Source organism: Microcebus murinus, chromosome 14, assembly GCF_040939455.1.
Source record: "Microcebus murinus isolate Inina chromosome 14, M.murinus_Inina_mat1.0, whole genome shotgun sequence".
NCBI lineage: Eukaryota > Metazoa > Chordata > Mammalia > Primates > Cheirogaleidae > Microcebus > Microcebus murinus.
In genome coordinates this window covers 29,807,426-29,824,801 of record NC_134117.1, presented here as the reverse complement: position 1 = coordinate 29,824,801, position 17,376 = coordinate 29,807,426, and the positions used below count along the sequence as shown (strand labels likewise).

Sequence of the window (17,376 nt, the reverse complement as noted above, 5' to 3'; positions counted from 1 at the left end):
CCTAGTGATGGGCGTGGCTATGCAGCATATCTGCACAACCTATGCATTTTGTGGAGGAGCGGTAAAGAAGATGAGCAGCCCCTCTCATCTGCCCCATTGTGACAGCTACTATCCCAGAGGTAACCGGAAAGGTGCAGAAAGGTGCGGGCAGCCCCGCCAACAAGGTCGGCTCCCCCTGTCAGGTCCCAGCCATCCTGTGCGTGCTGCAAACTGAGGCTTTGAGGGGAAAGTCTCCTCAGTGAAGTGAGGAGCGGGCATTGTGTGTCTCTAGGGAGAAAAAGAAAAGCTGTGGCTGCCAATTTACCCAGCACTGTGGGCCTCTCTCATCCCCCCACAAACACCAGGGGATAGGGGAAAAGCTTCAGCAAGCAGTCTCCTACTGAGCCCAGAGAGATCATTTCTGCTCCACTGTGCAGACTGGACCCAGTGCTCACTGGATCTCTGATAAATAAGCCAGCCCTGCTCATTTAATTAGAGCTCTATTGCTCGACATGAGCGATTGGGGCCAATGGTTCTAAAGGAAATAGAGTCGTAAGAAATTCAGGATGGAATTTGGGGTTTGGAGAGTTATGATGATGTTCCAGAAGATGCCTTAACTATATTTGAATAAATGTAGATTGTTGTACCATACTTAAAAAAAGTAACACATCCTCTGAAAATAAGCCCTAGGGTGCCTTTTTGAGGAAAAATAAATATAAGACCCTGTCTTATTTTCAGGGAAACACGGTAGCAGAAGGAATACTGTATAAATTCTGAGCTTACGTCTCAAGAGGACTTGCAGCTTCCATGCTTGCTGTCTTGGGAACCCTGCAAGCATCATGTGAAGAAGCCAGGCTGGAGGATGAGAGACTACATGGAGCAGAAATGATCTGCCATCCCAGCAGAGACCTGCTGGCTCCCAACAATCAGCCCCAAGTCAATCCGAGAGAGCTAATATAGACATTCAACTACTGTGTAGCTGAGCCTGGTCCAAAATGCCAACCCATAGAGTTATGACCTAAATAGATAGTTGTTGCTTTCAGTTACTAAGTTACCTAGTAAGCAGCAGAGCTAATTTTCAAACTCAGAAAGCCTAGCTATAGATTCTGAAACCTTATACTTTAACCCTTTGCACTCGGATGTTGAGTGTGGATAATGTCGAGTGGATAATAAGAAAAAAAGCAAGCGAGTGCAAAGGGTTAAACCTTACACTCTTCTTTACATGAGTGGGAAATAGATATTTTTCTGGGCAATGATAAGCTTGCTTAGTTGGTAACCAAGTTATCTTGCAGTGAAGCTTGGAGATGGACTACTGATAAGAATGTGGTAGTATCAAGGAGAAAGCAAACTAAAAACATCATAAACAGCCTTTCAACAACTGATGCTGAACAACTGGATATCCACAGACAAAAAAATGAACCTTGACCTAAATCTCACACGTTATATAAAAATCAACTCAAAATGGATCACAGACTTAAAATGTAAAATGTAAAGCTATCAAACTTTCAGGAAAAAATATAGGAGAAAATCATCAGATCTAGGGCTATACAAAGAGTTGATTTGGACTTGATTCCAAAAGTAAAATCCATAAAAAGAAAAACTGATAGACTTAATAAAAAAAAATTTCCTCCATGAAAGACCCTGTTACAAGAATGAAATGACAAATTAACCAAACTAGGAGAAAAAATGAGCAAACCACAAATCCAACAAAGGACTGTGGTTGTGTTATGTATATACCTGGGAGTACTACGGTTTGGATGTGATTCATTTGGCCCCACCAAGTAACTAATATTAAAATTTGATCCCTAATACTGATGGTGGGGCTTGGTGGGAGGTGTTTGGAACATGTGGGCAGATCCCTCATGAATGGCTTGCTGCCATTCTTGAAAGAGGGAAGAAATTCTCTTAGTTCCCACCAGAACTGGTTATTAAAAAGAGCCTGGCACTTCATCCTCTCTCTCTGCTTCCTCTCTTGCTGTGTGATCTGCACACATGGCTTCCCGTTCCCCTTCCTCCGTGAATAGAAGCAGCCTGAATCCCTTGCCAAAAGCAGGTGCTGACACTATGCTTCTTGTACAGTCTGTGGAGTCATGAGGTCAATAAGCCTCTTTTCTTTATAAGTTACCCAGCTTCAGGTATTGCTTTATAGCAACACAAACAGATTAAGACAGGAAGATATAAAGAATTCTCAAAATTCAATAGTAAAAAAACTTTCCAATTGAAAATGAGCTAAAGACATGAATAGACACTTCACTGAAGAGGACATACAGATAGTAAATAAGCACATGAAAAGATGTTCAACATGATTAGCCATTAGGGAAAAACAAGTTAAAGCCACAATGTGGTACCACTTATGTACCTATCAGAATGACTAAAATAAAAAAGAGTGACAACATCGAATGCTAGAGAAGATGCAGAGACCAGCTTGGGCAACATAGTGAAACCCCATCTCTACAAAAAACAAAAATAAAAAAAATTAGCCAGGCATGGAAGCAAACTCCTATAGTCCTAGCCACTTGGAAGGCTGAGGTAAGTGGGTTGCTTAAATCCAGGAGTTCGAGGCTGCAGTGAGCTGTGATCATGCCACTGTACTCCAGCCTAGGCAACAGCACAAGACCTTGTCTCAAAAATAAATAAATAAATAAAAAGAAAAAAAGAAATATACTTCATTAAAAAAAAAGATGCGGAGAAAGTGGATCACTGATACAATGATGGTGGGAATGTTAAATGGTAGTCACTTTGCAAAAACACTTTGGCAGTGTCTCATAAACTAAACATACAACTACTGTCTGATTCAACAAGTGGACTTTTGGGCAATTACCTCAGAGATATGAAAACTATGTTGACACAGAATCCTCCTGTACACAAATATTCACAGTAGCCTTATTCATAATAGCCAAAAAATGGAAACAACCCAGATGTTCTTCCATGGGTGAACAGTTACACTAACTGTGGTACACTGATACCATTGAATACTACTCAATAATAAAAGAAGGAACCTAATGATACTCATAGTAACTTAAATAATTTAAAGAGAATTATGCTGAGTTAAAAAAAAATCCTGAAAGGTCACATATTATATCATTCCATATTCTTTTTTTTTTTTAATTTAGTATTCTTTTTTTTTTTTTCTTTTGAGACAGGTTCTGGCTCTGTTGCCTGGGCTACAGTGCAGTGGTATCATAGCTCACAGTATGCTCAAATGCCTAGGCTCAAGTGTTCCTCCTGCCTCAGCCTACCAGGTAGTTGGGACTACAGGCATGCACCACCATGCTTTGCTAATTTTTCTATTTTTTGTAGAGATGGGGTCTCGCTCTTACTCAGGCTGGTCTCCAACTCCTGGCCTCAGGTAATCCTCCTGCCTCAGCCTCCCAAAGTGCTAGGATTATAGCCGTGAGCCTCTGTGTCCAGCCTATATAGCATTCTTGAATTGGCAAAATTACAAAAATATAGAACAGATTAATGGTGGCCAGGGATTATGGATAAGGAAGAAGGGACTGTCTATAAAAGATAAATATGAAGGATCCTGTGGTAATTGAAATGTTCTGTATCTTGACTGTATCAGTGTCAACATCCTGGTTGAGAGTGAAGTTGGGTAAAGGGCATAATAAGGGACCTGTTTGTATTATTTCTTACAACTTCAAGTGACTCTATAACTTTCTCAAAATTAAAAATTTAATTACAAGAAAAGCAATGAAGAAAAGTAAAGTAGCCTGTAAAAATTGGGGGAAATGAATACAGGGACTACTTTATTAACAAATACAAACACTTACAATATTTCACCAGCAGGCTGCCTCCTTGCTATTCTCCAATTTTGCCAAATTACATTTTTTTTCCTTGTTTACAATCTTGTTTGAAACACAGTTTGACTACCCAACTTCCCACATACTTATAAGTTTCCTATGGTACATACGCGATCTGGAGACAGCCGTGCACTTGACCCAGGGCAGAAGACGTTGTTTGAAGGGCTGGAACCCACAGTGGTAAACTTGACTCAACATGCTGAGATGTGGTCACTGATCAAAATATCTGCAAAATACATTTTTCAAAAAATGAATAATAAAAATACTGGACAATTCATTTTCCTCTACTTCCCCTTACTTTCAGAGTAAAAATTTGACCTTCCTACTCTGAACTCCTATTAGGGAAATTCTCACCTCTGTATTACAGAAAAGAGAGAAAGAACAAATGCCTCCTTTCTAGGCTTTAACCCCAGCCCTTTCTTACTAAAACCGCCTTAGTTTTTATGTAAGCGAACAGCAATTAAGGGTTATGAATATTTTGAGTGACAAAAAACTCTTTAAGGTACAATGTTTATGTAGTGATACTCAATCTTCATACAATTCCTATATCATTAGGGGGCCTCCAAGAGATTAATAACAGATCCAACATCCTAAAGCAACCATCTCCGCCCTCCTGCTATCACCTCTCAATAGAACCCTGAAATCCACATATTTGAAATGTCAGCTTGATCCTTGCCAGGCATGAGGAGAGAGAGGAAAGGCCAGAGGCTGCTGTTATGTCCTTCTTTGCTGCTCATAGTAATAAAGCAACTCTTGCATGCCTGGAAGGAAGTAGCAATGCCCGTAACAGGCTAAATTTTAGATGACCAGGGGCACATCCTGTAGAGGATGAGTACATGGCTAGAAATCTCAGAGTTGAGAACATGGAGTTATGGGCATTTCCCCACCTTGGGTCAAACTTGAGGCTTTAGACAAAGAAAAGAACCGTTTTTTCTCACACAAAAAATAGGTGACTCTGTCCTATATGTACACAGAGAACAAGTCATTCATTATTGCAGCTCTTATTATGCTTCACAGACATTGCTGTTTCCACAATGTAAGAATACTTTATCTTCTTTGCTTGTGGGCTTCCTTTTAACTTTTTGCTTTGTGGATTGGTGAATATATACCAGCCCTCTTTAATGTGCCTCAAAAGACTAGCGGTGAGCCCCAGAGTGAAGAAAAATAAGGAATGGCATGTATTGCTGCTCTATAATTTATACTGCACAAAGGCACAGAAATGGGTGAGAGAAAAGACTGGTAGGATACATTTGCTATAAAACATATGGCATCTAGTAGGCAATATAAATTGTTAGTGATGTGTTTGTTGACTTCAGTTTACATAACACTGAAGTATTTTAGCACACAGTCTATGTTTGCTGCTTATATAAATTCCTTCAATAATGGCTGCTAAATAATTATTTACATGTGAATGGAAGAGCCAAAGGGTGAAATCAAATAGTGACGCTAAATTCTAGTTCCACCTCCTTCATGAAACCTTCCCCAGAAACTCTAGTCTTTTAAGGCTGACATAATCCTACAGGTTAGCTTTTAACAGGTTCATATGATTCTCCTGCTTTTTCCATCTGGATTACAAACCTCCTACTGATGATAAGGTACCTGGACTTTGGAGTTGGAGAGAGTTAAGTTTGAGCTCTGCACTTGCTAGCTGTGTGCCTTTTAGAGAGTTACTTAATCTAAGCCTCAGTTTCCTCATTTGTAAATCAGGGATAATAACACTAAGGACCTCATGAGATTACCAGGAGAATTAAATGAGATAATGTATAGAAAGTGCTTGGGTACAAAAGATGGTCAGTAATGTCAGTTTTCCTCCTTCTGTCTTTTAGGCACTAATAATGTCTTATAACCTTTTTCAAAAAATTTCCTTCAGGGCCCATTACAGGAACAAAGAATTCAATAAATATTCACTTATGGATATAAGCACATATATATTTATTGACTGGTAACCTCTTCACTAGCTAAGAGTAACTGAGTGCTCTGAGTGTTTATGGTCACTAAGTTAGAGGTTGAAGACATGTAGAAACTATGCCTCCTGGCCTCCCCTGTACCACATCATCTCTGACTGGCCTCCGGAGTTTGTCCACTCTCATTGCAATGGATGGTTCACCATGCCAGCGTTTATTACAGCCTGAAAAAGCAGATAGCTCATCCCAAAGAGCAAAGGATGCCTGTGTGTGCGTCTGTGTGTGTGTGTCTGTCTGTCTAGACTCAATGTCACTGGTTGATAAAAGTTTCCATGTTTTGACTCGGGACATTTCTCAAGTACCACTTTACACAGGCTAAACAGAAAGCTCTTATCTCACTGATTTGGACAGAGAACTGAACTTCAGTCCCAACAAACTTCACCCAGAAACATGCTCGGCATATGGCTCACCAGGTGAACACAAAGATCCAGAGATAAATCTCACCGTCTCAGAGGGCAGAGGATAATGGTGGGGGAAGCGAGGAGGTGGGTGGGTGTGGGAAGCTGGGTGCGCCCTGAGGTGACAGGAAGGCAGGACCACACACAGCATGCCATACTGCAAAAGGCAGCCTGGCTTTTCGGAGAGGGTCACGAATGTCCGGGTGGCCGCGGGGAACTGAAGACACAGACCCCTGAGAGTCTGTGTGGCCAGTTACAAACCGCCGCATTCCACCTCCAGCAGTGCAGGTGCGCTGGCCGCTGGTTCCGGGCTTTCGGACCTAGAAGGGGCCCCGCAGAGTCTTCCAGCCTCCGCGGGGCCCTCTTCCTCATGTGGGTGCACCCAAGGCGGCCAGGAAGGTCGGGGGCCCGAGGCCATCCGTAAACCCCGGGCCTCCACGCCCCAGCATATGGGACCGCGCCGGGGCCTTGCAGCGCGGCCCGGCCTGCCCAGAGCCACCGCCATCTCTCGGCCGGCGCCCACACCCACCCGCGGGCCAGACCCCGCGCCCCAGCACCTGCTCGGGCCGCGCCTCCGCAGCCTCCCCGGCGACCCGCGGCCCGGCGCTCACGCCCCTGCCGCCGGGCCCGGGCGCGCAACCGCCTCGCAGAGGCGCGGGCTCGTCGTCCCCCGCCCGCTCGCGGAGTACCTGCCTCGCCGCCGCCGCCGCCGCCGCAGCCACCCGGCCCCACTGCCGGCCCGCGCTCCGCGCTGCGCTGATTCCGGCGCTCGCTTGCTCTCCCTTTTCTTCCGTCCACGTCCAGCACGATAACGTTACGTCAGTGGTGTGGGAGTAAACCCGGGCAGAGGGCCTCCGCTGTTGACGTGGGGCGAGGGGCCGGCGCGCGGCTGCGCCACGGCGACGGCGTAGGCGCCTTCTGAGAATCCGGCCGGCGCTCCACGTGGCGGGCCTGCCCGCCAGGCCCCGGCGGACGCAGGGAGGCGGGGCTCGAGTTCTCAGGAGAGCGCCTGGGTCCAGGGAGGGGATGGGGGCCGGGGGAGCCTCCTGCAGCCCTGCACGCGCGCCTTCCAGGGAGGTAGAAAGGCTGGCACCCTCAGCTCGCTGGTAGATTTCATAAGGTGTGTTTGTCAGTGTTGATCATTTACATCCCAGGCACACTTCAAAAATAAGATCAGTTTGCACAAATTAACAATTATCCCAGGCACACCTTGAAAATAGATTGGATCAATTTACACACATTTGCAAACTTCGGCTGTTTAAATAGGAACATTTTGGCACTGCAATGAATGATTTGTCCCCTAGTCATCGGGAGGTTTCCCCAATGGTCTCTGACCAACTCTCTTTCAGCAAAGTGGTGGTAAGAATATTACATTTTAAAATTGTGTATGTGATCTCTGACAATTGTAACTATTCCAAAATTGAATTCAGATCCACCCTTAAAATGAGAACACAGAGGAAGCAGCAAGAAGGCCCTCATCATATGCTGGTGGCTTGATCTTGGACTTCCCAGACACCAGACCTATGAGAAATACATTTTATAAATTTATAAATATATATAATTTATATATAAATATAAAAATAATTTTATAAATTACCCAGTCTGTGGTATTCTGTTATAGCAGCACAAAATGGACAGCTACTTTATATACCAGGCTCCCTAGGTGTGGAAAAAAATACAGTCAAGTTCACAGCCTTAGGGGAGAGAAAGAAATATGAGCAAATAATTACAAATCAATGTGATGCATTGCAGTTCTTTGGGGTGAGGGATGAGAATATGGAATGTTTTAAATTTTGAGCACTTTGGGTTTGAAGTAGGATGGAAGAAACAAAAGAAATACAACTGCCCTAAAGTAAGTTACATCTGGTACTTCAGCTTTCCTTTTAAGATTCTCATCATGTGCCCAGTGTGGTGGCTCACGCCAGTAATCCTAGCACTCTGGGAGGCCAAGGTGGGCAGATCCTTTGAGCTCAGGAGTTCGAGACCAGCCTGAGCAAGAGCAAGACCCTGTCTCTACTAAAAAAACAGAAAGAAATTAGATGGACAACTTAAAAAATATATAGAAAAAATTAGCTGGACCTGGTGGAGCATGCCTGTAGTCCCAGGCACATGGGAGACTGAGGCAGGAGGATCACTTGAGCCCAGGAGTTTGAGGTTGCTATGAGCTAGGCTGATGCCACGGCACTCTAGCTTGGGCAACAGAGTGAAACTGTCTCAAAAAAACCCCCCAAAACAAAAAGATTCTCATCATGTATTTAGCATAAATTAGGTAATTTTGGGTATAGCCAGAGTCAAGGGACGAGGCCTTCTCCACTTTAGAAGGTCTGTTCTGATTCTTCTCTTTCCTTTCTTTTTTATTTATTCATTTATTTTTTAAGAGACAAGGTCTCACTCTGTCACCCATGCTGGAGTGCAGTGTCAGGATCATAGCTCACTGCAACCTCAAACTCCTGGGCTCAAGCTATCCTCCCACCTCAGCCTCCTAAGTAGCTGGGATTACAGGTTCACCACCATGCCTGGCTATTTTTAAAGTTTTTTTGTAGAGACAGGGTCTCACTATGTTGCCTAGGTTGGCCTCAAATGCCCTGCCAGAATCTGTTTCTTTCCTTTTTTTGTATGAGACAGAGTCTCACTCTGTCCCCTAGACTGCAGTGCAGTGGCCTGATCATAGTTCACTGTAATCTCAAACTCCTCAGCTCAAGCAATCCAATCCTCCTGCCTCAGCTCCCAAAGTGTTGGGATTGCACATATTTTTGTTAAGGCTTTCCTGGTGCTTCTGATGATAAGCTTGGTTTGTGAACTATGTGATGTTGCATAATGTGGCTGAAACTGGTTTAATTTTAGTGTCCCATCATTGCCAACTTGTGAATATATTCACCTTTATATATATGTAAAAATTATATATTTTTTATATTATTAAGTATGAAATGTTCAATTTCCTTAAGTACTAAGTTTGATAGTTGATATCTCTGACAGTTTACTTTGACACTTCTTTTATTTTGATTGTGAAGGTACATCCTCATTCTTTCAAACACATGGTTTGGCTTGTGATTATGTTTCAAATTTTTTTTTTTAGAGCAACTTTTGTGAAACCATGGATAAGTAAAAAAAATCCGTTATTTTCGAATATGAGTTTCGTCATGGAACCAATGCTCTGCAGACAGCTTGACATATCAATGAAGTGTTTGGGAAGGATGTGGCTAATGAATGCACAGTACATCTATGGTTTGAAAAGTTCCATTCTGGTGATGTTAATCTTGAAAATGACCCATGTGGGCGACCAGAGACCGAGGTGGATAATGATGAGCTGAAAGCTGTAGTGGAAGCAAATCCATCTCAACCGTGCGTGAATTAGCAGCAAGGTTTGACGTTACTACTCCAACAATATTGGACTTTTTTTTTTTTTTTTGAGACAGAGTCTCACTTTGTTGCTCAGGCTAGAGTGAGTGCCGTGGCATCAGCCTAGCTCACAGCAATCTCCTGGGGTCAAGCGATCCTGCTGCCTCAGCCTCCCGAGTAGCTGGGACCACAGGCATGTGCCACCATGCCCGGCTAATTTTTTGTATATATATATATATTTAGTTGGTCAATTAGTTTCTTTCTATTTTTAGTAGAGACGGTGTCTCGCTCAGGCTGGTTTCGAACTCCTGACCTTGAGCAATCCGCTCGCCTCGGCCTCCCAGAGTGCTAGCATTACAGACGTGAGCCACTGCATCCGGCCAATATTGGACCATTTAAACAAATCAGCAAGGTAAAGAAGCTGGAGAGATGGGTTCTGCATGAATTACACAAGGATTGGAAGAGAAATCTTCTTGAAACTTGCCTTTCTTTGATGTCACAATATAAAGTCAAACCATTTCTACACCAAATTGTTATATGTGATGAAAAAATGGATTCTTTTTGATAATCACAAGCATTTGGCACAATGGTTGGATAAAGATGAAGTGCCAAAACACCATCCCAAACTGAATATTCATCAAAAACAGCGAATGGTATCTGTTTGGTGGCCCAGCACTGGTATTATCCACTACAGCTTCATGAAACCTGGTCAATGGATTACAGCAGGTGTCTACTTCAACCAGTTGGATAAAATGATGAGGATTCTTGAGATTAAGCAGCTGAGATTGGTCACCAGCAACAGGCCAATCCCTTCCAAGACAGTGCTTGACCACATGTCGCACAAACAACACTGCTCAAACTACAGAGGCTGCACTTGGAAACTCCCTATTATCCACCATATTCACCAGACTTTGCACCAACTGACTACCACTTCTTCCAGGCTTTGAACCACTTCTTGCAAGAAAAAATATTCAATTCTCAACAAGCTGTGGAAAATGCCTTTCGTGATTTCATCGTCACTCGCACTCTAGGCTTCTTCACTGCTGGGATAAAGAAGCTACCGTTAAGATGGCAAAACTGTATCAATAGTTTAGATGCATACTTTGATTAATTGTACTGCCTCTTGTTTGAGATATAATAAACTAAACTTTTTTTTTCAAATTTCATTCATATTTATTACTTTGTCTGATCCTTACAAACTTCTCTATGAAAACAGAAGTTTTGAGCCTAGGATCTCAGAGCTAGGCAGTAACAGAGACAACTAGAAGCAAATCCTCTGGCCTGGGTCATAGATCTTTATACTACATCCCAAAGTTTTACCAAATTTTAGTAAGGCTCCCCTACCTTGGTCAGCACAGAGACAAAGTCTACTTTATATCTATCCTTATCATAAAACCTTAGAATTTCAAATAGTGGACAGACCAATCTAAATTTAAATAAAATAGTTATCTTGGCATGGTTATAAGCACTTTATGGAATTAACTCAATCCTAAAAGTCTTTTGAGCTAGGTACTATTTCATAGACATAGAAGGTAATGAGTACCTTATACAAGCTAGTAACTGGAGGAGGCAGGATTTGAACTCAGGCAAGACTACAGAGCCCATATTCTTAACCACTACCCAATGAAGTATAACTAGGACACTATCAAGCATATATATTAATGACATTGAAGTCAGGTGGACTTAAATTTGAACACAGGCTTAGCCACTTACTATGATTTTGGGCACTCAATCTCTGTGTCTTAGATTCTTCATCTACAAAATGGAGATAATTAAATGAGACATTGATATAAAACCATTTAGTACAGTGTCTGGTACATAATGTATACTTGGTAAGCCCTATTACTATTTTCATTTCTACTACTTTTATAAATATACAAGAACAATCCAACACTGTCTAAAATTGGAGACTCCGAGCTAAAAGATCAAATGGCCTTCTTCTTTCATCCATACTTCTTTCCTTCCTACTATTCCAGAAATACATGTACTATGTCAACAATCTAACTTCCCACAGCTTAAGAAATAAATGAGGTTAGTAGTTAGATCAGTCTTAAATTCTACCACAGAAATACCTAGAAATATCTAATAACTCTGGTAAGGCATTAGTATACTTATGATGACAACTTCAAAAGATTCTGGATATTGCTCAAGCATCTAACATCTAATAACAAATCACTTAAGTATTTACCTAAACCTTTACTGAATCTTTTTTAAAATACTGAGTTCATAACATCTCTTGGGTTTTATAAGATAGCTATCTGCTCACTCTTATTTGTCCTTTCACTTATTTCAAATTTAAAAGCGTTCCTTATATTCGTTAGTATTCTTACTCTTCATGATTTATATGGCTGCATCATATTCTTTTTCAATCTCCATCTTTCCAGATAAGATAATATTGCTTTTGTAGTCATATGAAAGTCTCTCCATCTTCTTCATCTACTCATAATTTCTCTGGACCTTTTCCATTTTTGAAGCATTTTTCTTGATATGATTTAGTGGGAAGAGCATTGGGCTAGGAGCCAGGAATCCTCATTGTCACCTCAGCTCTCAGATTATCCTCAGCACGAAAGCAGGCGCCGGTCGCCCATCTGCTGAAGTTCTCCTGGCGCCGAGTTCGCTCCCGCGGCCTTCCGATCCGGGGGTCCGGCCGCCGAGCGCGTCCCGAGGAGACACCACTTGATCACAAAGGCGGGACTCGGGCCAGGCCCGCCGCGGCGCTCGCCCTGCTGGGGTTTCGCGCCTGAACCCGTCCGCGCCTCCGCTTACTCGCCGCAGCCTACAGTGCTCGGGGACTCCGCGCCGGATCCGCCTGGGAGGCACGCAGGCCGCGCCGCCACCAGCCGCCCCGGGGACCGGCCCTGCGGCAGCGGCGCGCGCCCCCGCCCTGGATGGCGCGGCCACGCGGCGGAGTCACCCCTAAACTTTTGATTAGAAATCAGACATTTCATATTTAATGACCTAATATATATATATATATACATATATATATATGTTTTCATCCACAATTCCTGGCTCATAACTTCTATGGCTCTTGTTACAGTCTTTTGCTATAATGTTAGGGTGCTGTAGGTCTCAGAAGCAGACCTCAGAAAACAGAATCTCTATCTCTTTCTCCTGCCCTCCTTTCATCTGCCCAAGGCTGGCCTGTAATGTGATTGTGAGTCATAAAACTCTCATTCCATAGAGAGTCCTGCCCCCTACCCTGGAGAAAAGAATGCTGCATAAAGAAGCCAAGAAGAATCTGAACACATAGGCCTTGCTGGCTTCCCCATTCAGTCTATTAGTTTTAGGTCATACCTTTTTTGTCCATTCACATTTTGACAAAGTTAACCGTACTTCAATCATGCCTCTCCCATGAAGTCCCCATAAAAGGCCCAAGAGGATGTTGTGGCAACGTGTACAGCTAGCATTACAGCTCTTATTCATTTGACCGGGGAAAGAACCTAGCTGCAAATGAAGAGTTGGAGGACAGCCTTTATTCTTCCACAGCAGGCTCAGCACACCTAGTGTTACAGCTCTCTCTGTGTCTTCCGATTTTCTCTCTTCTTGCCCCTTCTGCTCCTGCTTTTATACCCTTGATAGGGCTCAAAAAGCGTCCAATCAACTACAAGCTTTAACATCCAATCAACAACAAGCTTTAACATCCAATCTAAAACAGTGGGATTAAAAAATTACCCAATTGGGATCATGCAAACAGCGTGGCTGGAAACAGGCATCGGCATGTGGGCCTGGGGTCCCAGCAGCACTGCGGGGTCCAGGGTGCCTCTCTGGGCTGCGGGGCGGGCCCCAGCAGTGAGCCCTTCAATTGGCCATGCACAGCGCTGGCCCACAGAGATGTGCAACTATGGGGAGGTGGCAAGCCTCCCGTGTCCCGGTGCCCGACATTTTCCGCATCAAGGACAGGGTGTAGAGAGCTTCCAGAACACATGGAGGCTTATAAGAAGGTGAACATGAACTCATCCACATGCTAAGAGTGTGGCAGCATCCCAACTCCACAGGATCATAATGTCCTGGAACATAATGTCCTGTGCTTGGAATATTTCCGGACCTTGCCCTGTGTATCTCTTCATTTGGCTGTTTATTTGTATCCTTTAAAATACCATTTGTAATAAACCAGTAAATGTAAGTAAGTTTCCCTAAGTTCTGTGAGCCACTGTAGTAAGTTAATCAAACCCAAAGAGGGGGGTCATGGAACCTCAACGTGAAGCTGGTCAAGTTCAGAAGTTCTGGACGCCTGGACTTGCAATTATTGGAAACAAGGAGGCAGTCTTGGAGACTGAGCCCTCAACCTGTGAGATCCGACACTATCTCCAGGTCAGAATTGAGTTGGAGGATACCCAGCTGGTGTCTGCTGCAGAATCGATTACTTGCTTGGTGTGTAGGGAGAAACTCCCACACATTTTGACACAGAAGTCTTCTGTGTTGATTATTGTTGTGTGAGAGCAGAAGAAAAACATGGTTTGAGTTTTTTGCTCACAGTTGGTACCAGGAATGGGGATTGCTAGAATGGCCCTGCCTCATGGAAACATGTGGTTCAGGAAGAGAAAGGATGAATGGGGGATGAGGAACCTTTGATTCCCGGGTGGTCACATGATCACCCATGGTTTGCAGCTATAGCTGTGCTGTGCTCAGTTACTAAAGGTAAAAGTTGCCAGTAGAATCTAGAGATGGCTCTAACTCCTGGGGTGTCGGTTCACTGCATGTATAGGGAAATGCAAACAATAAGAAAAAAGTAAAATGTATAATCCCTTGATTATCTGTAACAGCTAAAAAAATGAAGTTAAAAGAGAGTGCTGGGTCAGATCTTGATGCTACACCAAGCTCAGATTTCATTGAGTTTGACCTTAAGCTACTACCCTCAAAGCCGACCCCTAAGGGCAAAATTAAAGTACCTCTGAGACCTATGGTTACCAAGAAGGCAGTCAATATGGGGGAAGAGCAAAAGCAAGTAACTATTGAAACCAGAGGGTATAGCCTGAATGAATTGTGTATTTTTGTAGACTAGTATCATCCTGAGTAAGCTTTACTAAAATGGACTGTGAGAGTAACTAATTTAGGAGTAGTATATTTGGTTTTCAATGCTGCAGAGTGGAAGAACATTTTTGGGTTGATGCCAGACCCACAGCTCAGTATGGAACAATCACAGATGGCTATATATGATCCAGACACACAGGAAGTTACTCCAGAGAGGATGGCCAGCCTGATGGACTGGATAAAGACGACTCTAAGATCTGTTTACTCTGAGGAGGAGGACTGCCCAACTCCCCCCAGCAACCCCAAATAAGTGACTGAGGCAAAGATCTCAATCAGTTGAGGTTTATTAAGCCAAAATTTGAGGATGCACCCAGGAAAAGCACAAACCACAGAAGCATCTGTGGCCTGTGTTCTCCAAAGAGGGATTTGGGAACTCAGTATTTAAGGGGAGAAGACACACAGAAAGAAAAAGGAGGAAGAGGGTGAGTAGTGAAGCCAATGGTGACATTCTTGTGAGACTTTATTTAGGGCCAGGAAATCTACATTTTACATAAGATAAGGTAAATGTTTGGAAAGAAAAAGGGAGTGAATAAAGAATCAATTATGTAGGTGTCTCTGGGTAGGTGGAAGAATGATTGATCTTGTCTTGTCTCTGTTCTGTACCTTGGAGAGCTAAAGGATCACCCCAGAAAGGTGAAACATTTTAAACCATTATTAAGAAATAAGAGAATTAAAAAAAATAAATAAATAAGAAATAGGGTGAATAAAGAAAACATTGATATGGGTGAAACTGAGAGGAAAGAAAAAGGGGGGAGAGGCATGGGACTCATCCCAGTGGGGTGGAAATCTTTAGACGGTTACTAAGAAATGGGATGAATAAAATGGAAACTGATGGGGTCAAAATGAAGGTCTCAATACAACACTACGGAAAGTTGCATGGACCATAGGGAGTCCCTGCTGGTTCCCCAACATTAAGAGGTTCCAAACAGGTTTGCAGTATTTATACCCCAGTTTAGAGAAATTCAATAAGTTAGAGGTAGAGATTACAAAAAAAAAGCTGACCAACAATTGCTTGGGGCAATGTTGAGGCAGGTTAATCAAGAAAAATATTGGCAAAAGGGCCAGATTGCCTTGGCTCAATCCCCTGCTAGGGACCCAAAGCCTTTCACACAAGAGAGGGTAAAATGGTCTTTGGGTGGAGAAGTTCCTGGGACTAGAACATAAAAATGTAAGGGTTGATAGGATTATAAAAGTTGAAGTGTTTAAACACGCTTTATGCAAAGTAATTTGTCTTCTTTACCTAAACGTTTTATGAGTGAAGGAGCTCAGGAAATTTCACCCCAGAATATGACTCTTTGGTATAAAGAGTATTTTGAATTAAAGGCCCTTAGAATCAACAGGCCCTTAGAAGGGGCTTTCCCTCTAAAGGTCCCTCTGGTTAAACAGAGGGACCTATCAAAAGAACGAACAATTGACTCCCCTTCCCTGTTATCTTACTATATTGCAGGAAACAAAATCAAGAATGCAACCAGACCTGGCCCAAATACTTTTAAACATAATATTAAATACCTATCACTCAGGATAATTTATAAGTCAATCTGTTTCCTCCATCCCTTCATCCTCTCTAGTAACCATTTATTGCCCCTAAACAGAATTACCTATATTCCTCATCTCCCCTTCCCCTGTTAAAAGGGTATAAAAATATCCGGATCCCATTAGGACATTGGGTAATCACTCTGTGATTCTCCCTATGGGCACGGTAAATAAACCTCTTGCTCTTATTAATCTGCCTTAATTGTGAGTTGATCTTTCGGTGAACTTTCTGGGAAAAGAAGTTTTCTCCTTACTCCCACATGAGCATGGATACTGTATATGACTGACGGATGTTCCCCCTACCTGGTACTGTAAAACAGAGGCATGTAAATCCACCCTTTGAACAATATTAATTGCTAAATGGGCACCAGAAAGATTGCCGAGCCCACACAGTGTGGAGTAGAAGCTGGAGTGCTGGCAGAGAGAGATTCTCCCCCTGATAGCCCTCTGTGGAGTAGGGCTGGGAGTGTGGAGTAGTTACTGGGACTTATGGCAAAAGCCTGTGAGTTCTAGGCTCCTGGGATCACTTCCTCCTCCTGCCCACTCTCCTAGTGCCACCCATGCTGCTACATCAGTTACAATCCTACCACCTTCTCCAAACTTGCTGCTTACTATCTAGGCAACATCAATTGCTTCTCTGAACAAATATGTCTCCTGTGTCACATGTCAATCTTTCCTGACTAAATGGTCGGGTCACTGAGAGGCTATAATTTACAATTCCACGTTTTACAAAGAGTGTCACTGGAGTTATTATTATTGTATCCTATTCTTTTACATTCAATTCTTTGTAAAAGGGATTTAAAGTTTAAAACAATTAGATTTGACATATCTTGCACCAAATTTTGCCTTAATTATAAGGCTAGCATAATTCTGCTCCAGGCCTAAACCCTTTTATGCTTCCTTGCTTTCCAAGTTTTCTAGCATAATTCCCAATCAATTCCTCACCACTCAAGAATGGTAATAGGAAATTACTGTTTTAAGCAGTTTTCTCTGCCAGCCAGAATCTCTGAATTGGCTGGGTAGGCAGGGCCCTTTGTAAGCTGCCACTGTGCTATGCTAAAAAAAATAGATTTTATACTGCACTCACTACTAATGTCAATGCTACAAAATTGGGGTCTTCAGAGTGTTTATCTCCCAGGGAAAGAACATAAGAACCCCAAATTAAATGCTATCTTTTTTTTTTTAAACCTCACAGACATAGAAAAATAATCAGGAGGCAGATCACAGGTCAGTGAACCTCTGCCATGCTGCTGGAATTAGTACAACAAAGATTTCAATCAGTTTTGTTTCTCATCACCACAATGGAAGGAAAGAGAGAGCAGAAAT

The 17,376-nt window shown here is 42.9% G+C and overlaps 1 protein-coding gene across 2 annotated transcripts in view; it reads right to left on the bottom strand.

Moving 5' to 3' along the window:
- ALDH18A1 (aldehyde dehydrogenase 18 family member A1) overlaps positions 1–7,003 on the bottom strand; it is a 42,733-nt gene extending 35,730 nt beyond the window's left edge. Inside the window, exons 1-2 of one of the 2 annotated variants that reach the window (XM_012766942.3) lie at positions 6,834–7,003; positions 3,893–4,008 (exon numbers count right to left, since the gene is read on the bottom strand). In XM_012766942.3, the coding sequence (XP_012622396.1) occupies positions 3,893–3,980 (88 nt within the window). In that variant the 5' untranslated portion in view covers positions 3,981–4,008; positions 6,834–7,003. The remainder of the gene's footprint in view (positions 1–3,892; positions 4,009–6,833) is intronic. The other variant, XM_012766919.2, reaches the window with a different exon arrangement.
- Between the last annotated feature and the right edge of the window lie 10,373 nt (positions 7,004–17,376).